Source organism: Zea mays, chromosome 7, assembly GCF_902167145.1.
Source record: "Zea mays cultivar B73 chromosome 7, Zm-B73-REFERENCE-NAM-5.0, whole genome shotgun sequence".
NCBI classification, from domain to species: Eukaryota; Viridiplantae; Streptophyta; class Magnoliopsida; order Poales; family Poaceae; genus Zea; species Zea mays.
In genome coordinates, this window is record NC_050102.1 from 31,035,627 (window position 1) to 31,057,670 (window position 22,044).

Here is a 22,044-nt window from a genome sequence, read left to right on the forward strand (position 1 = left end):
AGTGCCCTGTCTAGAGATGGCAACGGGTACAAACCCGCTGGGTTTTGCTATCCCAAACCCGTACCCGTGAAAAATATTTACACCCATTAAAAAACCCATACCCATGACGGGTTTGAATTTTTGCCCAAACCCGTACCCATCGGGTTAGCGGGTACCCACAGGTTACCCGCGGGTTTTATCTCCAATATGCCTTTTCTTCTTATAATCAATAAGTATCGTAATGATTAATAAGATCATGGTCCAAAATTTATGTAATGAACAACAAGTTCATGATTTGATATAAAAAATATTGGTAGAGAGAATTAAATACAAATAATAAGTTGTATAATCAAGTTACCTTACACTAAGTTATCCATCCACCACATATATAACGCTAGTAATAACTATAATAGCAAGCAAGCAACACTCTCACCAACTACTTGTACATTCACTATTTGATAAAAAATTGGAAGTAAATAGGAGGATAACAAGTTTATTGTTTGTTTATAAAATAAAATGACAATATGCATAAGGTTTGGTCGGGTTTAAAAAACCCATGGGTTCACGGGTTTGGGTACTCTAGGAACAAACCCGTATCCATGAACCCGTCGGGTATATATTTATGCCCATTAATAAACCCATGGGTACGGAATTTGACCCAAACCCGTACCCTAATGGGGTAAAAACCTATCGAATTTCAGGTTTTGGGTACCCGTTGCCATCTCTAGCCCTGTCGTCCTGTCCACGCCCTCAGCCAAACCCTAGCACTCGGTCGCGCACAGGCACAACGCAGCGCAGTCGCGCCGTCGGCATTCAGCCGTCGCGGACTCGCCGCCCACCCAGGTCCCAGGCTGGGAGAGTGGCAGACACCCACTCCGCCACTCGTCCTCAGCCACCGACCACCGTCCGTGGTTCCCCGTTCGCCACCGGCCACCGCCAGTCCACCACCCCCCCGGCGCGGCGGCGCCCCTCCTCCTCCCACACAGCACACATGCGCACGGCTTCAGCTGCAGTTCATGAACACGACTGAAGGATTGCAATGGTTCTGTTTTTTCTGAATAGCACCATGCCAGGACTGCCATCCGAGAAGGAGTCGATACCCAACCTCATCTTGCGAGGCTTTGGCACCATCGACCGTGTGAAGGCGAAGCTGGAGCAGGCCTGCCCTGAAGTGGTGTCATGTGCCGATATCTTGGCTCTGGTAGCAAGGGACGTCGTTGTACTGGTAAGAAGCTAGTAGGATTAATCTTGATCCTAAAATTTTGTCCTTCAACTAGCTTAGGATGATTGTCCCTAATTATTTCCTGTGCTGTGCAACAGACCAAAGGGCCTCACGGGGATGTTCCAATCTGGCGGAGAGATGGTAGAAGATCGGTGAAGCAAGATGCACTGGACAACCTCCACGCGCCCTTCTTCGATGTTGGTCGGAACATGTGCCAGTTCTTCATGCCCAAGGGCCTCAACGCCAAGGACCAGATTGTTCTGCTAGGTAACATACTGAAATTTCTCTCTACTATGTCTTTATATTAGTTGAAAAATGCAAGGCATGCACCTGTCCCGATGCATGATTGATACTGCTGGATCTCGCCCGGTTCTTGAATGCAGTGGCAGAGGACGAATTTTTTTAGGTATGGCTCTACACAACTGGGTTGTATAATATTTAGCACACAACCAATCAACTTGTAGAACAATTCGCGATATATATAAAGAAATAGAACATTGTCTAAAATGAGACTAAATTGCTACAAAACATGTAACTGTCATACTTCTGATTTTGCTATATATGTCTTGGAGACCTAGGCAATTGCATTTGCCTATCCTTATTCTTTTGAAATGCCTTCTTAATATTTTGAAGATCAAGCCCTTTGAACAGTTCCCTCTCAATGTAGATCACCATTAAATCGTTAAGCCAATAATCACCCATTTTGTTGCGCAACTCAGTTTTGATAATTTTCGTGGCAGAAAAAACCCTTTCAACCGTGGCCATTGCTACTGGGAGTAACAATGCTAACTCAATGAGCCGATAGACCAAAGGAAATACAATATCCCTGCCAATTTCAACCATTGTTTTTGCTAGGCTTGCAAGATCATGACAAGCTTTGAATTCATCAACTCTTCGCACATGAACAATAAATGTCAGTAACTGATCTTTGATTAACTTGCGATCATCAAAAGAGAAATCCTCCAAATATATCTCCGTAAGACGAGCAAGCTTATTCACATCAAACTTGCTGAATGAATCTCTTGGATCAAGACAAGCAAAACGAGTAAGCAATTCGGAGGATACCTCATTGAATCGATGATCCAACTCTGCTATAAGAGAGTCAATAGCAGAATAGAAGATGTCAACACGATAAAAATGATCTTGAGTGATATTATTTCTTCCTCTTCTTGACTGACCAAATCTTGGTATTGGACCATCCATATCTGGTATATCAATACCAGCTTCCACACAAAAAGCTTTGACTTCTTCAAACAATGGATCCCAACCTTCACTTCCCAAATCATTCAAACGAATTCTCACATCAACTAAAAACATGGCCTGAACAATATTTTGATCCTTCTTTTGCAACAGAAGTGACAACTTATTTGTGATGCGAAGGATTTGCAACATCATCTTCATGATTAACACAAAACAAAATGACTCCATATTAGCAACCAAACCTCCACCCCTTGATGGATTTCGCTGTCCTTGATTCACAATTCCTAGAACTTCTATTATTGACTCCCACATTGTTTCAATACGAAGCAAAGTCTTGTAGTGAGATCCCCATCTTGTATCTCCAGGTCTAGCCAATGAAGTTTCTTGGTTTTGTCCTCTTCCAGATGAAATCTCACCATCATTCAATTTATCCACTAGAATTTTACGATGTTTATCAAGCAATACATCCATCCTCTTGCAAGATCCACAGACATTGTTCACAATCAAGGTGACATTCAAAAAAATCCTCAATAGCTGGGCAACATCTTACGACAGAAACAACAACCAACTGCAATTGGTGAGCAAAACAATGGACATAGAAAGCATAGGGGTTGTCATCACGAGTTAGCTTTTGAACACCATTGAATTCACCTCTCATATTTGAAGCTCTGTCATAACCTTGCCCTCGTATTCTTGCAATAGCTAAACCGTGGTCACTAAGCACCTCAACCACTCCTTTCTTTATTGCCTCAGATGTAGTATCTTTGACATGCTTCACACCTAGAAACCTTTCAATCACTTGTCCTTTTTTGTTGACATACCTAAAAATGGTACACTCGTTAAATTAGAAACTTTGTAATGATATAATTGATCAATGAAACATAAGGTATAAAATTAGAAATGTACCTGATAACTATGGCCATTTGCTCTTTGACCGATATATCACGAGACTCATCAACAAGAATAGAGAACAAACAATCACTCATGTCTTCTTTTATTGCCCTCGATATTGCCTCGGCGCAACAACTTGCAAGTTCTTTTTGAATTGTTCCCGAAGTCATTTTTGCATTCTTAGGACAAAGCTCATCAAATGCCTTTCTCACTTCCTCATTTCTAATTTTGTACCACTCAAGAGTCTCAAGAAAATTCCCTTTATTTAGTGAAGTAATCGTTTCATCATGGCCACGAAATGGTTCACCTTGCAATGCAAGTAGACTTACAATACCCAAAGAAGTTTCCAATCGAGTTTCATACTTCACAAGTGCATCTTTGCTATGAGTTATGACTTTATGTTTTAAACTTGATCTTTGATTATCAAAATCCTCAAAAGTCGATCTTGCCCGATTGTGCAAACTACTCGGACCCCCCAACATGTTTTCTAAATATCAACAGGCCATTCTTCCATTGCTTGAAGCCCGTTTTTGTGGAAGTGTCATGACATAATTTCTCATCTTTGCAATCATCTCTAAAAAGATAGCAATAATAGCAATAAGCACTATCCTTCACCAAACTATATTCCAACCAATTGTGTTGCTTAAACCAATGTTCCTGAAATGACCTTTTATCATGTGCTTTGGGAAAATTATGACCAATGGGTTGTGTTGGACCTTTTTTTATGAATGCCCTCCTATCTTCACTTCTAATATTAGGAGCAAATTGGTCAATTGGAATGCGAATACCGGGATCAGAGATAATATGATCCATATGAAACTCATTGACTGTACTACCTGTTCCTCTGACATCTTGTTCATATTGGACCTCTTCATTGTCCTCTAATTGAGATCCAATAGCTCCCTTCACTATTGGTGGATTGTCCACCTCTTGGCCAACTCCACTCACATGAGTACTTGGGTTTGTACTACTAGAAGCCCGACTAAAATAGCTCTTCAAATCTACAAATTCGCGACTTCGTCCTCTTTCCCTTTGATTTGGCATCATTATCATCTGCAAGTTTGTGACAAACATCAACATTCAAACAATCAAATTATCCAACAGACAAGCAATTGTTTGCTTACCACTTACAATTACAGGCGTGGGCGTCTGCCGTGTGCCGACTACTGTCTGGTGGCTGGTGTCCAGCGGGGTGGAATCCGGTGGGGGCGTCAGGTCGGACTCCGGTGGACGGAGGGACGCAGTCCGGTGGCCGACGGGCTGGCAGGTGGAGCTCGACGCGTCGCGCGGGACAGGGACGGGGCGAACGACGGAACAGGCAGATGACACTCGACGCCGACAGAAGCTTGGCGGCCGTGGCTCGGGGGTCGGGACTCGGGGCTCGGGCAGACCGCAGATGGCCTCACGGCCAGCCGACCAGGCACAGCGGCGTCGCGGCTTAACGTGGGTGAGCAGGTGAGGCTTCAGGCGGCGACTGTGTTCTGGAGACCTGAGGGAGTGAGGGTTAGCGATGGATTGGCTGGGACTTGGAGCCGCTTAGGCTGGGCCGGCGGACCTGCTAATTTTTTTTGGTATGGCTTGGGCCATAATGGGCCCTCCGCCCCTGCTTGTATGCAAATGTAATATTTTTGATTGTCTGCTGGTTATATATATATATCTGTCTGTGCTGAAAAATGGAAGCAAAACGTCTCATTTTTTTTTTGCAATTTGGCTCTTTTTTCGAAACAATTTCATGTTTGGACCCCTGAATAACTTAATGTCATTTTTGGACCCTTTACTCGGCGTCATGGCTCATGGCGCTGAGGTAACACATCTCGGCGCCATGGCCTATGGTGCCGAGGTATCTAGTGCGCTGGCGACTCAGATGGTGGCCTAGCACGCTGATGTGGCCTAGCTCGGCGCCACAGATCGTGGCGTCGAGCTAAGAGATGGCTTCCGCCGTGTAAGCATAACTGGCATTGGCAGGTACAAGATTATTGATTCTCGTGCTGAAAACATCCATTTGAGACTTTGGGTCACATCAAATGGAACGGGAAAAAATATCACGTTAACAAATGCATAGAAGTTAAGGCTTTGTTTGGGAGTAAGTGGAATGAAGAGAATTGAGGTGACTAGAATCCCTCACTATTTAAAATTGAATAGTAGGGGATTCTAGCTCCCTCAATCCCCTCCATTACTCTTGCTTCCAAACAAGCCCTAAGAGAAACGAAAGCATACATGGTCCTATCTCCCTCATTAAAATAAGCATTCACAACTTCATTTAGATCGTGACCATGTTCCTGAGTAAAAAAAATCGGCTATCCGTTGTAGCTGATGAGTCGAAAAGGCAATCATATTTGTAGTAAACAATGATTATGTGTAATATCTGCTTCTTCAGTCATACTACTTGACGAAGAATAACTTATTATTTAATGAAGTTAAAACCACTACGGGTTAATATGCCACACACTGAATAGTAAGTATTTCCTTATTTTAAATAACATTCTTTCCGTATAACTGGCTTGAACAACTGACGGATAGAAAACATTTAATATTCAACAATAAAATACCATTGTGTCATTGTGTGGCTGGATTGGATTGCTCTGCGGCTGCGACAAAAAGTGGAACCAACCATCATTGCATGCATGCAGATGCTTGATGCTTTTGGTCATGACTCATGAGAGAGAATGGTCAATGGTGTGTGTATGGCTGTGCACATGCAGATGCACTTAGTCTGTTGGACGCGGGGACCTGAATTAACCGGTTGGCTGTTGTGTGTGTGCGAGTCAAGCGTTTGAAGTGTTGGCAGGGAGCTCGGCGCCATGATCTACGGCGCCGAGCTCGGACATGTAGGCGCCAGCAAAGCATAAGGGGTCCAGGGCATTCAGTATCTTGGCGCCATAAGTCATGGTGTCGTGACGTGTTACCTCGACGCCATGACCTATGGCGCCGGCAAATGGTCTAAAAACGACATTAAGTCGTTCAGGGGTCCAAACGTGAATTTGTTTCAGAAAAGGGCCAACTTGTAAAAAGTTCGGCAAAATGTCCAGGTCTGTGGCCCTGTCGTGTTTCGGGTCTCCTCGGGTTCGAGTCTGGGTCTAGGGCTTTCCCAGTAATATAATTCATGTTTTCGTCGGGTCTTTAATTCGAGTTTTGGGGGCGGGTCTGCGGACGCTGCACCTGACTCGAACCCACACCATTGCCAACTCTAGAAAGTGACTAAGGCTTCTGCCAAAAGTCACGATATGCCGTTTGACCAAGGCCGTGAGGCGAAGGAAACCATAAAAAAAACCAAGCAAACTAGAAAATGCGTGAATCAACGAACACGTAAACTACCCCATAACATCAGAAGGGATTTGCCAAAAAAAAGTTTAAGAAACGTTTGAAATCATTTCGAATTTATGTCTCAAGAACTCACGGTTGTCTTAAATCTTATGCTTGTTCAAATATTGTAGACTTCAATGTACTTAAAGGAAGCGCAAAATTCTAGTAACAAGCTGACGTGCCCTTACTAAATTTGGTTGGAGAAGGATCCTTAATGGCCTCTAGGTAAGGGTTGACTTTTGGGGCAACACCTCACTTTTGATTGAGGTAGTCTTGGCTCTCAAAGATAAGAGAATGTCTTTTGTGGCATCTTTTGCGCCAATGAAACAACATTCATAACATCCATAGAGCTCCGGATTCTCTGAACATTCAACTGATCTTTCATCTTCTCAATAAACTTCTTAAACTTCATCGTGTGCATGTGCTCCATCCGCATCATCCTCGTCACCATCTACTTCCTCTTTGGCCTCTTTCTCCACTGGGTCTGCTTCTTTTTCTTTATTATCTGTTCGCTCCTTGATTTCTTCATCTTCTTCGATTTCTCTGTCTTCTTTATCTACTTCAGGATATCAATCCTCTGATAGGTAAGTAAAAAAAGATGAGAGCCTTCATCTCCTCCCCTCTCTGCAAATTCATGCAATTTCTTACATTGCTCCCTTCTCCCTTATCGTTTTCTCGACCGCTTGCTGCCTGCTTTAAGCCTTTCAGAGAATTTCATTCTATTATAACAGTCGTCTGAATCCTCAATCATTGGAGGATTCTCCTCATCTACACCTTTAGTACAAGCATCTCGTAGAATAATCCTGATCTCTCTGAAAACTGCTATTGATGTTCTTACGTTAACACCTTCAAGATCTTCTATCCATGGAGTAGCTAACCCAGCAAGTATGTTTTTATATTTTTCATGCTCTTTTTTTCAATAATACCCATATTCTCGGACCCAGAATGAGTTTTTTCTATTTAGAACTGACCCGGATGAGTTTTCGACTATGACATCCAATGTAGGCTGGTCAGAAGTCAAAAATGATCTGCAAACTGCATTGTAGACACATTGGATACGTGCTGTCTCAGAAATATGAACTACGAAGATTCCAATAGCACGTTTGATATCCCTGGACTTTTTTCTTGGCAATTGTATAGACTCTCAAACGAATCTCTTAGAGCATCAGGGCCCATCCTAGTTTGCCCAACGTCCGTATCTGGATTGAGAAACCTATAGTTCTCTGCAATATATATATATATATATATATATATATAACAATGACATCTTATAGCATTTAACTTTCTATTTCAAATGTTCCATACATTCCACCCCTCCAACCCTTAAAATACAGGTTTCTTCCCGCCAGTAACAAAGTAATATATCGCTGCTTATACTCAATGGTAAGAAAAAATGTTCCACCCGCTGGAGTGGTATAGATCATGCGATCAGGATCACAAATTTTTGATATGTCAAAATGTAAGCCATATTTTAGCCATCATGCACGGATGACCTCAATCCCACACCCAACATTTTTTAGAGAATGATTTTCAGTTCCATCATCAGATTTATCTAAGTATATGGTGGCTTTTTTACTCACTTCTATATCCTTGATGATCTGAATCGATCGCACCTCAAACAAAAGACCATCTAACAGATCAGTTATTTTCCAGGTTTTCTAAAAGATGAATATAGTCAATATGTCTTTTGCTTAGAAAACCTGAAAAATATTTGATCTGTTAGATGGTCTTTTGTTTCAGGTGCGACCGATTAAGATAAAGAATATGGAAGCGAGTAATAAAACCATCATATGCTTAGATAAATCTGATGATGAAACTAAAAATCAGTCTCTAAAAAATGTTGAGTGTGAGATTGGACCATCTGTGCATGGCGCCTGAAATATGGCTTACGTTTTGATATATCATGAATTTGTGGTTCTGATCGCATGATATATACCACTCTATCCGGTGGTACATTTTATCTTACCATTGAGTATAAGCAACAATATATTACTTTGTTACTGGCGGGAAGAAACCTGTATTTTAAGGGTTAAAGGAGTGGAATGTATGGAACATTTGAAATAGCAGTGTCAAATGAAAGGTACATGCTACGAGATGTCACTGTTATATATTGCAGAGGACTATATGTTTCTCAGTCCAGATACGAACGTTGGGCAAACTAGGATGAGACCTGATGCTCTAAGAGATTCGTTCGAGAGTCTATACAAGTGCTAAGGAAAAAAGTACAGGGATATCAAACGTGCTATTGGAATCTTCACAGTTCATATTTCTGAGGCAGTACGTATCCAATGTGTCTACAAGGCCGTGTGCAGATCATTTTTGACTTCTGACCAGCCTACATTAGTTGCCACAATCGAAAACTCATTCGGGAATATGAGTATTGTGGTAAAAAGAATATGAAAGATATAAAAAACAGACTTGTAAGGTTAGCTTCTTCATGTGTAGAAGATCTTGAAGGTGCTAACGTAAGAACATCAATATTAGTTTTTAGAGAGATCAAGATCATTCTACGAGATGTTTGTACTAAAGATGTTGATGAGGAGAAGCCTCCAATGGTTGAGAATCTAGACGACTATTATAATAGAATGAAATTCTCTGAAGTGTTTAAAGCAGGAAGCAAGCGATAAAAAAAAAGACAAGGGAGAATGGGTCAATGTAACAAATTATATGAATTTGCAGAGAGGGGAGGAGATGAAGACCCTCATCTTTTTTTACTTACCTATCAGATGATTGATATCCTGAAGTAGATAAAGAAGGCAAAGAAATCGAAAAAGATGAAAAAATTAAGGAGCAAACAGATAATAAAGAAGAAAAAGAAGCAGACCCAGTGGAGGAAGAGACTAAAGAGGAAGTAGAGGGTGACGAGGATGATGCGGATAGAGCACATGCACACGATGAAGTTTCAGAAAGTTTACTGAGAAGATGAAAGATCAGTTGAGTGTTCAGAGAATCCGGAGCTCTATGAATGTTGTTTCATTGGAGCGAAAGATGGTCACAAAAGATATTCTCTTATCTATGAGAGTCAGAACTAACTCAATCAAAAGTGAGGTGCTGCCCCAAAAGTCAACACTTACCCAGAGGCCATTAAGGGTCCTTCCTCAACCAAATTTAGTAAGGGCAAGCGAGTTTGTTACTAGAATTTTGCGCTTCGTTTAAGTATATTGAAGTCTACAATATCTGGACAAGTCTAAGATTTGAGACAACCGTGAGTTCTTGAAAAATAAATTCGAAATGATTTTTATTTTACTACTGTATACGATGGTTAGATTGATGTTGGTAACTGACTAACTGTTATGAATACTGCGATATATATTTCTATGTGCTACTGATCTTATGATATGTTTTGTGTTTATCTTTCGGCTGTGCATGAGCTATAGGTACCCCTCCTTGGAGAACATAGGGCTTTTGCTGATGGTGATGCTGTATTCTGGGATAAGGAATATGCTCATGCATTGAAATGTTACACTCTAGTACGTCCTTGGTTATCTCCTAATATTTAACCTGCATTTATAGTTACCAGTTTAGCACTTCAGAATATATCTATTGTCAAGCCGCTGCATGTCGAGAATTCTGATGAATTTGATAACTAGTGCTGGTTTTACCTTACTATAAGGCCTTGTTCGTTTCCGTCGGATTGCACCCGGAATCGTTCCAACTAATCAAAATTTATATAAATTAGAGAAGCAATCCGGTCAGGAATCGTTCCGACCCACCAATCCAGCCGAAACGAACAAGCCCTAATGATTTTCCTTATCTTTAACAATGTGCACTCATACATTAGTGTTCAAAAAGAAGCACATAAAAGTTTCTTCAAACATGCTATGAAATTTGGTATCTTATTGTTAAACCTTGCTTTACCTGCTAGTGTTTATGCGCAAAATTAGAACTTACTGCCTAATGTTTATGATTTTAAGATTATAATATTTTTGTCAATATGTGCCAAAATAAGGTAACGTTCATCCTGAATCAGCGATTGTCTAAGCCTGCAGAAGTGTTAGTAGGAACCGTGCTGGGGCTGTATGAGGACATCAGATACAAGTCTGAGTAAAAAAAAGTGCACCTGAAACAGGTTGATATTATTGGACTGGGTTCTGGGGGTTGATATTATTGGACTGGGTTCTGGTACCGAGGTGGACCAGAAACTTAAGTATGCTAATGATCTTTCCTCGGGTGTGATACTCGGAAGAGAGCTTGTGAAATAAGTGCATGCACCGCTGGTGCCCAGGTAAGGGGTCAGCGCCTTTTGTTTTCTGCCACCTCACATACGTTTCAGTAGTTTTGATTGGGTAATCATCTGTATAGACTTCACCTTGTGATTCATCCTGATATGTAATAACGAATTTTGCACGTAAAGACACATAGGTTTGTCAGGATGCATGCTTGTTAGCTGTTTGCTTATATGATCCTGAAAGCCCTTAAGAGGCTTTATTTATGGTTAAAAGCTCGAACAATTAAGGATGTCAGTGCTGGTTCTGATCTCTTCGAGGTAGAACCAACAAAGTGGTTTCCTGATAGAGCTGCCTCTTGTATGCTTTGCACAATACTTTTTCGTCTAAAATTTTTGCACTTGCCATCATTGCTAATTTTGTGGTTATTTTCAAAGGGTAGAAGTTTGATGCCTACTGGTAAGATACTTTACATCTACTGATTTATGAGCCGTAGACCGGACAGGAGATGAAGATGATGCCTTACATGAATGCCAAGGCACCGAACGGTGAAGCCTGGGTGGCCATCATTACTCACCTATTGATGCATTTGTTCTCACTAAGACGTAGGAATTCTTTGGACTATGTATTTAGCTCAGAAATTTCTGTTTCTGTATGTTGTACCTCTTATACTAACTCATAATTCTTTACCTTACAATATTCAGATGACTATATATAACATTTGATACAAAAACATAATTCTATACCTTACAATATTCAGATGACTATATATAACATTTGACAAAAACAATCTGCGCATGCTCTTCCTAAAAATAAATCATTCTGGACAGATTATAATGGGTGGCCAGCGGTACTCACCTAGCCAGATTGATGCATTTAAAATTCCAGTTTCCGTATGTTGTACCCCTTTACTAATTCATAATGCTGCACCTTACAATATTTAGCTATATGTAATATTTGATACAAAAACAAAATCATTCTAGACAGATTATAATGACATCTCCTGAATAAAATTTTAGCATTTTAGTTGATATTGTTGTACATCGCATCTTCATGAGCAATGCTAAGAAAAAGTACTTGGAAAAAAGTCTTGTGTGCACTGAGTGTTGAGCACCATATGTGGCATCTGAAGAGGCCAGACGGTCCACGGGGTAGCTCGGATAGTTTGTGAGAAGATCTGATCAGGTTAGATAACCCATTTTTCGGTGCGTGCTTATCCAACTAATCACGCGGATTCTATTGAGGAACGTCTAGGAATGGGTCCATACCTTCTCTAGATATTGAAGGGGTACGATCGATTGCTCGACACTAACAATCGAACCAATCAATCCATTTATCAATTCTTTTACTTGCCCTAGGAGAAGTAATCTAGGTCTAGTTTAGCTCTTCCTCAATCCCAAATTTTCACTTCTCTTCGACTCTACGTCGTCCAGGGATGTCCCAGGTGGCCTACCGATCCTGAGGCACTCCTCCCTGACGGGATCCCTACGGCGGGCGAGATCTAGGGTACCATGCCGCCAAAAGACTCCATGCGCCATCGCGGACCATCCAGACCTATGCATGGACTGTCCGGTTTGACGCAGGGGAGGAGCCGCTCCTGCAGCGAGGTCACGGACCATCTGGCCTCGAGCCTCGGATCGTCCACGCTTTCGCAGATAGCACCTTTAGGAGGTACACCCCTAGCATTTGGCTCCAAATCGGAGCCAACACAGTTTTTAGTGACTTCGCTAGGAACAATATGTGTGGCCTAACAAACATCGACCACATACGGTCGGTTCAAAGGACCACTCCGACATCTCCCCAAGCAATATCGTGAAGCCAACTATGGAGAACCTGTCGACCAAAGATAAGCAAGAATTCCAGGAATACAAAAGACGGTTGATCAATGAGGCGAAAGGGAAGTACTAGATGCACTTCAGGGTGGACCGACACTAGAAGATCATCAAGCACGGGGAGATCGAGATGTCATTTCTCCTTCCTTCGTCGGACCCCAATGTAAGTAAATCCAACGACCTCTAGTCCCTCAAACAGTACGTTGATCTACAAGTGAATCAATTGCAACAACGTATTGGGGGCATAGAAGACACACTTAAGAAACTCACGCGTACAATAGAAAAATCAGTTGTGTCTAATTTTCCATCACGCGAGGTCGCAATAAACCTAGCCTCACCAAAAGAATCAGCTATAAATGGGTCCTCACAAACCCAGCTGTTATACGGTATGCCGATGAATACATTCACGAGCAACCGTAGCCTCCACCATTTTGGGGTAAACCCACAAACCTGTGCATGGCCGGACCGTCCGGGTCTGAGCCTGGACCGTCCGTCCAGCGGCGGCTGGTTCCATCCCTCGCAATGAACCACCGAGATCCACGCCAGGACCAACACACTCGGCGCAAGGGCTAACAGACATGCTCGGGCCATTTGACTATATGCACGAACCGTCCGCGTATCATACCGGACTGTCCGCGTATCATACCGGACTGTCCGCAGAGGAGTACATAGAAAAGGATGCAGGTTGTTACCAGCAATCCTTTTACCAACCTCAACAAAACTTTTCCCTACCACCCACGGTGTGATGCAGTGAAGGAGCCGCTCCTGCAACAAGGTCGTGGATCATTCGGCTCTGAGCCGCGGACCGTCCGCGCTCCCGTAGAGACCACCGTCAGAAGTTACACCCCTAGTGTTTGGCCCTAAATCGGAGCCAACATTGTGCGTTCTTGATTTGTGATCAATCATAGGGCAGCAATAGTATTTTCTAAACTTATAAGAGTGAGCAGACAAGCCATAAAATGTGAAGAAAACAGTGGAGGGGCATAAATATCCATTCTATTTTTCGGTATCCATTAAAAATAATCCAAAATATGTAATAAACCGTAGTGCGATACTGGGGTATTTTAAAGCGCAATGAATTTTAGAATATATTAGCGAGTGGCAACGAGAGCAAAAAAAAAAAATCCCAAAGCGCGCAGCAGCAGCAGCTCTGCTATCCTCTGCTTAGCCTAAGCCCAAAATACTAGCCGGGCCAACTTCTAAGCCTAATTGTGATATAAATGAGCTCTCGTTTTGGGGTCCCAAATGCAAATTCCATTGCAACTTCTAAGCCCAATTGTGGTACAAACTTCACCAATTCCCTCCGTCCCTCCCTCTTTGCTAACCTACGGTTTTTTCCTCCTCAGACCAGGTGCAACGCCTATGTCTGCCGCCGCCCGGAGCATAGCTCCGATGATCGATGGGGGCATCTGCTCTAATTGCAATGGACTCGCGAGCACGCGGGATCGAACCACAACAAAGCTCACGCACGTCTCAAGCAACCAACAGCTCGCCAAACGCAGGTTGAAGGACAAAGGGGATAACCCGCCATCAATCCCCATGTGGCGATGCCACCGCAGTGCCCAAAATCTCGGAGAAATGCGCGATTAAACAACGAAAATGCAACCGATAGATCAAAGTCCGACCAGAAATTAAAAACGAAGGGAGAAATCGCTTCAGGAGAAAAACTACAGAATACCATCAGAATCGGTCGCGTTTGGGTTGCTCCCCATGGCCACGCGGAGCGGCTCGTTGCGCTTGCTCTTGGCGTCTTCGAGGGCCGCTACCGCCACCGCCGCGTCCGGTCCTGTCCTCCTCCTTTCATCCGCGTACTCTGCATGCGCATACACCAAGTATCTAGTAAATGAACTCGATCGATCACATCCCCAGTGTACCCCCAGGACGCCCCGGGCCGGGCCTTCAACGCGCTGCCGCTCTCCGGCGCGCGCGCGTGTCCCTCGCGGAGCGAGGCCGCGCGCTCTACTCGCTCTGCGTGCCGCTCCACCTCACGGTGCGTGCCTCTCCGTCCCTCCTTCCTCCCATCCCAGCTCTCGCGGAGACCAGGTCGTGTGACAGGTTCTTGACTTGGCTCTCTCCCTCCCCTGCCCCTGGTCAAGACGCGGAGGGGAACTGGGACGCGGGCGCCATCGCGGCGGCGGCGGACGACGTGTGCGCCGCGGCCATCATGTCCGTGGAGGGCATCGTCAAGGTCTCCGTCCACTACGACATCTCCTACTTCACACCGGCCAAGCTCCATGTGCGTACACACGACACCGCTCTCCTCTCCAGTTTCTCGCATAAGTCTGTGTCTTTAACACTGGAGTGAGCAGTGAGCGAGAAAAGAAACAATAAGTAGAGGGCATCATGGATGGATGCCAGTCAGTAGAGCATAGTATTGCGGGGTGTTCATGCAGAGTCCAATCTTTTTTTCTTTTTCTCTATTCTGATTCTGATCAAATTACTCCTCAGAAGATGAAACTTGTTGTGGACATCTTTCTTTTTCACGGCACACCTTTCACAGAAATCGGGTCTAGTTTGGTGAGCCTGGTCTTTCAAGTAATATCCGCTTTAATTCCTCGGGCACACAGTTAGCATTAGATGCACATTCTTCAGCACAAGGAAGAAAGGTCTCAGGTCCATTCTATTATATCTAGGAAGTAGAGGGCATGCTTCTTTTTGAAGCTTTTGTTTCCCAGAAGCAACACTGTTACTGCTTTCTGGGTAATGGGGGTAACAGTAGGGCAACCAAAGTTTGGTTAGGTTGGAGCAAAGAAGGGTTATGAACCACACTGAAATGTTGTGCGTCCAAGATGAAGTGGAGATGGATGGTCGGGTGGTGGAGCAGAAAGGGCGGATGACGGCGGTGGCGGTGGAGATCCGGAAGAAGGAATCTGGCGAGCTGGTGGCCATCGGGAGGCAGTGGATGACGGCCTCCAGGCCCAAAGGCGCTACTGCTCATAGCAAGATCTGAACTGAAGCTTCTTCCTTCCTTCCTTCCTTAGGTTTCCTTTCCTACCTCGAAATCTACTTCTCTCGAGTGAATTGAACTGGCTGTAATTACTAATTACTGGGGAAAAGCACGGTTTAGGTTGCTGTGACTTGTCTGCGTATCCGGTTACTGGCACGCCCAGGATCTGGTCTGCGTTGCTGGCATGCCCAGGATCCTCTTGCTGCCGGGCTAGATCAAACTCGCTGAGGCCTGAGGGTTACTACCCATAATTAAAGGCCCTGTTTGTATCCGATAAATCGAAACCAATATCTGAAAATCGAAACAGACAAGGCTTTTGCGGGTACATCTCATAAAAATCCCAATTTCTGAAATACATGACACATCCCAGTCTTAACAAACCACAAAGGCTCAGACACCTAGTCTTAACAAACCTCAAAAGATCAGATGAGTTCTTGGACGCATCTGTCGCTCAAAAAACACCTTTTTAGTAGAAGAAACCTAGAACCCTGCCACCAACATTCTTACGGCGGGCCTCCTCATGGTCCATAATTCCAACATAAGTTGTTAGGACAATGTAGCCAAACTACACACTAGTCAAAGAGGCACATTTTGCATTGGTTTCAGATTGTACAGACAACTCTAATCAGCTTTTGTAGAGACAGCGGACTGGACTAACCTGGCGAGATGGAAGAAGCCTCGTCGTCCATCCCTCGATCTCCTTAACACCTACATCAAATCGTGGGCTAATAACACCACATTTATTCAGCCTGCCATTCAGCTCCATCACGATCTTCCCACCTCTGTGGTCATCAAGGTACTCGAACTCGCTAATGTAGCCTAATATAGAACAATAATAATCAGGGACGTATCCTCAGAATGAAGCAATTCAAATGGGCATAAGGTTGAGGAGGGCTAACCATGGCGCTGCATGACTGTCAGGAACTTGATGATCACCTTGGATGCCGGTCTGATCATGACCTGACGTTTCCCTATCTTTTCAGCATTGTACATGGACTTGAGCGCATCATTGACTACGCTGACCCTCACCATGCTGTCCTTTTACCTGAACAAAGAGATACAGTTGTAAGGGTCTCATGCCGGACACAGGCAAGAATATCAGAGGAAACAACCATTTGCATTTATGTAACACAACCAAAGGTACAAGTAACCATGCCGCTACATCAATGAAAAATGATGTAAAGGTTTGCTTGTTCAGTACAAACATTCATCTAACGAAAAAGACTCATCTGGTGCTATACTAAAAATCATGTAAATAAATGCATTCTAAAGGAGATACCAAGCTTAACCACATGATCATACCGTTGAAAGTTGGTACTCAGAAGAAATGTAACAAAATAGTATGTAGATAATGACCTTGATGTTTCTTTTAATATGGTTTTTGAAAGTCGCCTAGAGGGGGGTGAATAGACGAAACCTGAATATTATAACTTTAAACCCGAACTTGATCCCTCGATTAGCGGTTAGAACAAGATGAACACTTTTCAGAGTATAAAACTAAGTCCTTTGCTTGCAAAGAGTATTGTTTTCAAAGAATGCGGAATTAATACAAAGCAACACAATTGAAATGTTTAAGGAGAATAATGCAAGAGGACTTTAGATAAGAAGAGGAAGAACACTAGTTCTTTCTTGCAAGGCGTTGCTTCTATATATGAGAATGTAACTTGAAGCAACACAAAATAATATTAGCAAGAAATAGTGCAAGAGAACTTAGAGAGGAAGAAAACAAACAAATCAAAAGCAATGAGCACAAGAGACACTGGTTGTTTTACCGAGGTTCGGTTCTCGAGAACCTAATCCCCGTTGAGGAGTCCACTAAGGACGGGTCTTTTTCAACCCTTTCCCTCTCTTCACCGATCACCAAGATCGGCGAGCTCGTCTTATTCTTTGTCAACAAGAGACCGAAGTCTCCGCAAGGCCAACCACAAAGATAAGGGGCTCTTGCTAGCTTTACAATGAATGGGAGTCAAAACTCCACGCTCAAATGATCACAAGATGTAGCATACACTCTTTCTCAATGAATCTCACAAGGCACTATTGCTAAACTCACACGAGTAGCTCTCTTTTGCTTGATCTCTCTTTTGTGGCACTTGTATTGCTTATGGTGGTCTAAATCTTGTGTATGAGATAGATCAATGAATGGAGGTGGTTGGGAGGACTTGAATATGTCAACTATATGACTTGGAATGTTGCTTGGACTCCCACATCTTGAAATGGTCGATTAAGGTGGTATTTATAGCCACCAACCAAATTGTAGTCGTTGGGAAGGCTGCTGGTGATGGGTGCACCGGACAGTCCGATACGCCACCGGACAGTGTCTGGTGTGCCAGTCACGTTACCCAACCGTTAGGGTTCTGATGGTTTCGACCGTTGGAGCTTTGACTTCTTGGGGCACCGGACAGTCCGGTGCCGCACCGGACAGGCACTGTTCACTGTCCGGTGCACCTTCTGGCGGCTGCTCTGACTCTGCGCGCTCTATAGCACTTTTATAGGTGTCCGTTGCAGTCGACCGTTGCGCTGGAGCCGTTGCTCCGCTGGCACACCGGACAGTCCGGTGACACATCGGATAGTCCGGTGAATTATAGCAGAGCGACTCTCTAGCAACCCGAAGGTGGCAAGTTTGAAGTCGTACGACCCTAGGCACCGGACACTATCCGGTGCGCCAGACCAGGTTTCTCTTCGGTTTCTTTTGCTCCTTTCTTTTGAACCCTAACTTTGATCTTTTTATTTGTTTGTGTTGAACCTTTAGCACCTGTAGAATATATAATCTAGAGCAAACTAGTTAGTCCAATTATTTGTGTTGGGCATTCAACCACCAAAATCATTTAGAAAAAGGTTTAAGCCCCATTTCCCTTTCAATCTCCCCCTTTTTGGTGATTGATGCCAACACAAACCAAAGCAAATATATATAAGTGCAGAATTGAACTAGTTTGCATAAGACAAGTGCAAATGTTACTTGGAATTAAACCAATTTTATACTTTCATATGATATGCATGAATGCTTTCTTTTATTTAACATTTTGGACCACATTTGCACCACTTGTTTTGTTTTTACAAATTCTTTTGGAAAAGCTTTTCAAAGTCTTTTTGCAAATAGTCAAAGGTATATGAATAAGATTTGCATGAAGCATTATCAAGATTTGAAATTTTCTCCCCCTGTTTCAAATGCTTTTCCTTTGACTTAAACAAAACTTCCCCTGGAAAAATTTTCTCCTCTTAGTGTTCAAGAGGGTTTTATCAATTGAGAGAAGATCAAATTATTTTTAGATACCAATGTGAAAAATCCTAATCAATTGAAAAACATACCAATTTTGAAATATGTCAATTAAAAATTTTCGAAGGGTGTGCGGTCCTTTTGCTTTGGGCTTAATATTTCTCCCCCTTTGGCATTAATCGCCAAAAACGGAGTCTTTTCACCCCCATTGATAAAAAGAAATATAAGTGAAAGATTAGACCAATTGGAGAGATGGCGGAATACCGGCAAAGGGTAAATAATACCAATGGAGTTGAGTGGAAGCGTTGTCTTTGCTGAATACTCTATTTCCCTTTCAATCTGAGACTAATACAAGAAATACTTATGGAAGCACATTAGTCTTAGCTTTGGCACACAAAGAATAAGAAATATGGATGTGTACCAAAAGAAAGAGATATGATCAAAAGATATGTCAATTAAGCGTTATCATAGTTCTATATAATATAGATTGCTCCCCCTAAATATGTGCCTTGAGAGGAATACATATTTTGGCCTTAAATGCCAAATGCACATAATGAGGTTAATGAGAACATATCTATATCATATACAATGTGAAGTGCATTGTGTCATAATATAAGTGTGATGCTCACGACAGACTATGCACTTACGAAAGCATGTTATAAACATCTTAAGCATTTACCCTTAAGGATTTCAAAGATGCTTAAGGAACCTCCACCTTTGGAACAAAGGTAGCTTATCCTCGTTACAAGATTAAGCTTTAAGCTCTTTGATAATAAAACTACTTTACCTAGTTTTAACAAGAATGCATTAATGCAGGAATGAAAATTTTTTAGAGGTTAAACTAGGTATGAAGCAGGGATAATGCATAGACATGCTTTCTCTTCCTTTTATACAAGATATGCAAAGAATGTATAGGAAGATTTAGGTACATGTGTAAATGAGAGGAAGTAGTTTACCCTTATGTGCCTTCATATAGAGATGCTCTCTTCATTGTGTTTTGTCCTTAGTCTTGGTTACTTAAGACCTATATTCAAAACAATATATGAAAATATTTTGCACAAGAGAGAGTTCTACAACTAGTGATCCTTTTCTAAGTTATAGCTATCATATATCAAGTAGATCACAAATTACATAAATTTATCCTGAATTCTCCTTTTAACTTAGTGCATATCAAGAGAGATATTGATTGATAGTATATGAGGCACTAAGCAACATAAGTGTTAATTGAAGTTATTCATTGAATAACAGATGCGATCAAAAGAGCAACATAATAATATCAAATAAGCTTAGAATAGGAGAATCCAGTAAATATGCTACTTTAACAATAAAAGCTACAATCCTTGATAAAAGTGATATTACTTTACCAAATTGGATTGAAATTGAAGCAGCATACTTCATGAGAAACTTATTCTCATACTTGAGACTTTATGAGATTACTAAGAGAAAATGTTAGTCTTAATAGGATCAAGATATAGAAATGGAGCTCCCCCTAAAGGTATGCATCAAGAATTTGAACGCACTTCTCTTTTAAAAAATATTGGAATACTATGACCATCTTGATCAAGGCATGTAATATTTCCAATAATCAACTTATGCCTAGTCTTCTTAACAATCAAAAGGTTTAGAATACTTACAACCACACCATTGACCATTTGAAGATCTTACTGTCCAAGTGGGTGTTGTTGTTCTTGATATCTTCCTTTTGAGTGTCCTCCCTTTGTAGTTGTCTCTTTTTCTTTTCAAACTTATTGAAAATACTCAAGAAAGATATTAGCAGCACTGAGGAGTATATGATGATTTCTTTTAGATAAGAGATATAAACAATTCATCATCCACAAATCACACATACATGAAGTAAAATCCTTAATATTAGTGCACATCATTAGAAAGGAGAAATTTGCACCTTTTAACATTTTTAATCAATCATAGGAAATTTACTTCTTCATATTAAATTTATTAACATAACTTAGGAGCATATCAATATGAGAACATATATAGCAAAGATATGAGTTAGAATCTAATAGACTAGTGCACATATGAAAGCAAGATTGTATGCACTTTTAGCCATCTTGAGTTAACTAATGAATCTAATCTTCACACTGGTAGATTAAGATAATTTAGAATAAATATCAATTGAATGAGAACTATTATTGATTGAGAGGGTGAGTTCCCATACCTTTGCTTTTACCTTTCTTCCTTTAGGTGAAGGGCAACCCTTGATGCTTGTGTCTTTTAATAAATTGAACATGCTCTTACTCTCTTGTAGATTTTCACAAATATGCTCAAGAGATATGTCATTAGTAACACAAGCACTACTTTCCCTTTTTGTAATCATTTTTTAGATGGAATGAAAAGTGGATTACCAAAGCATGGAAACTTCATAGCATGAACTAGATTATTCCATAGATGATGTTATGCTCAGTTTTAACTCATAAAATAAGCATGGTCAATTTCTTAAGATTATGGGAACAAGTCTAATTCATAACATGGAGAGCGATGAATGTATAAGAATCATGTCCAATTTAAGCAAGAAGAAATACATTATAAATCATCGGATTGATTTTTCTTTTCATGTTAGATTACACATTTCCATAGAGAAACTTATTCTCTCTATTTGAGACTACTTAGGTTAGATAGACAAAAGCATTAGTCTCACAATTCAAGTCATAAAGAGATATTCCCTTTAGAAGTGTCCTAGGGATTTGAATTCCTTATATGACACTTTATTCTTTTAAGAACTTGGAATATGTCTCTATGTCTAGACTATGGCAATAATGGGATGATTAGTGTAAACATACAATATGGTACTTACAATAATTTAAAGCATGTAGATTGCCATAACATTGAAATGATGAAAATTCAATCTACCATATGAGAGGAACTTTCTCCAAAGAACGGTGACATAATTTGATAATATTCTTAAGTGCTTCCTTTTTCTATGTGACTACACAAGACACAAGAGAAATGGTAATTGAAGATACTTGCACTTAAAGACATAAGTGTTACCATCCTTTGGCTTTCCTCCATGTTGTAGGCTTTGGTTTTTCCACATAGGATAATCCTTTAATTCCTACAACTTCAATATCTTGCTCGAGATGATATGAGTAGATATAATAACTCAAAATAACTTTGGGTCAATCTTAAAGATATAGATTATTGTAAGATTGATAGCTTGAGTCAATATGAATTGAATTGATCCTCTCAAGCACCTCCAAAGCTTCATATCATCTCTTTCCCCTGCAAAGCTTGTCAAGTATATTTTGGTCCCCATCTCTTGATGGGTCCATCAA

At 41.6% G+C, this 22,044-nt stretch overlaps 2 protein-coding genes and 1 pseudogene across 6 annotated transcripts; 2 read left to right on the top strand and 1 right to left on the bottom strand.

Moving 5' to 3' along the window:
* Positions 1-689: 689 nt before the first annotated feature.
* Positions 690-11,511, top strand: LOC103632211 (peroxidase 1). Of its 5 annotated transcripts, none has more exons than XR_002263385.3 (4): positions 709-1,204; positions 1,300-1,468; positions 9,973-10,065; positions 10,578-11,511. XR_002263385.3 is itself a non-coding variant. In XM_008654032.2 (3 exons), the coding sequence occupies exons 1-3, from the start codon at positions 1,019-1,021 to the stop codon at positions 9,993-9,995; spliced, it is 378 nt and encodes a 125-aa protein (XP_008652254.1). In that variant the 5' UTR covers positions 690-1,018; the 3' UTR covers positions 9,996-11,511. The 5 variants fall into 5 exon arrangements, 2 of the variants coding, with proteins under 2 accessions (XP_008652254.1, XP_008652253.1); XR_002263386.3 differs by having other exon boundaries at positions 11,199-11,511; XR_002263387.3 differs by having other exon boundaries at positions 11,204-11,511.
* A 2,444-nt stretch (positions 11,512-13,955) lies between these two features.
* Positions 13,956-15,577, top strand: LOC103632213 (uncharacterized; annotated as a pseudogene).
* A 281-nt stretch (positions 15,578-15,858) lies between these two features.
* Positions 15,859-16,606, bottom strand: LOC103632212 (40S ribosomal protein S15a-1). Its single transcript, XM_020541328.3, has 3 exons — positions 16,440-16,606; positions 16,199-16,359; positions 15,859-16,105 (listed from the first exon to the last, which is right to left on the bottom strand). Exons 1-3 carry the CDS (start codon positions 16,570-16,572, stop codon positions 16,007-16,009), a joined length of 393 nt encoding a protein of 130 aa, XP_020396917.1. The 5' UTR covers positions 16,573-16,606; the 3' UTR covers positions 15,859-16,006.
* Between the last annotated feature and the right edge of the window lie 5,438 nt (positions 16,607-22,044).

Coding starts and splice junctions, on each gene's coding strand:
- LOC103632212 (XM_020541328.3), bottom strand. CDS start 16,572: ATGGTGAGGGTCAGCGTAGTCAATGATGCGCTCAAGTCCATGTACAAT. Junction 16,360..16,439: donor GACAGTCATGCAGCGCCATG/GTTAGCCCTCCT, acceptor GTTCTATATTAG/GCTACATTAGCGAGTTCGAG. Junction 16,106..16,198: donor GGCTTCTTCCATCTCGCCAG/GTTAGTCCAGTC, acceptor ACTAGTGTGTAG/TTTGGCTACATTGTCCTAAC.
- LOC103632211 (XM_008654031.4), top strand. CDS start 1,019: ATGGTTCTGTTTTTTCTGAATAGCACCATGCCAGGACTGCCATCCGAG. Junction 1,205..1,299: donor CAAGGGACGTCGTTGTACTG/GTAAGAAGCTAG, acceptor GCTGTGCAACAG/ACCAAAGGGCCTCACGGGGA. Junction 1,469..4,431: donor GGACCAGATTGTTCTGCTAG/GTAACATACTGA, acceptor TTACAATTACAG/GCGTGGGCGTCTGCCGTGTG.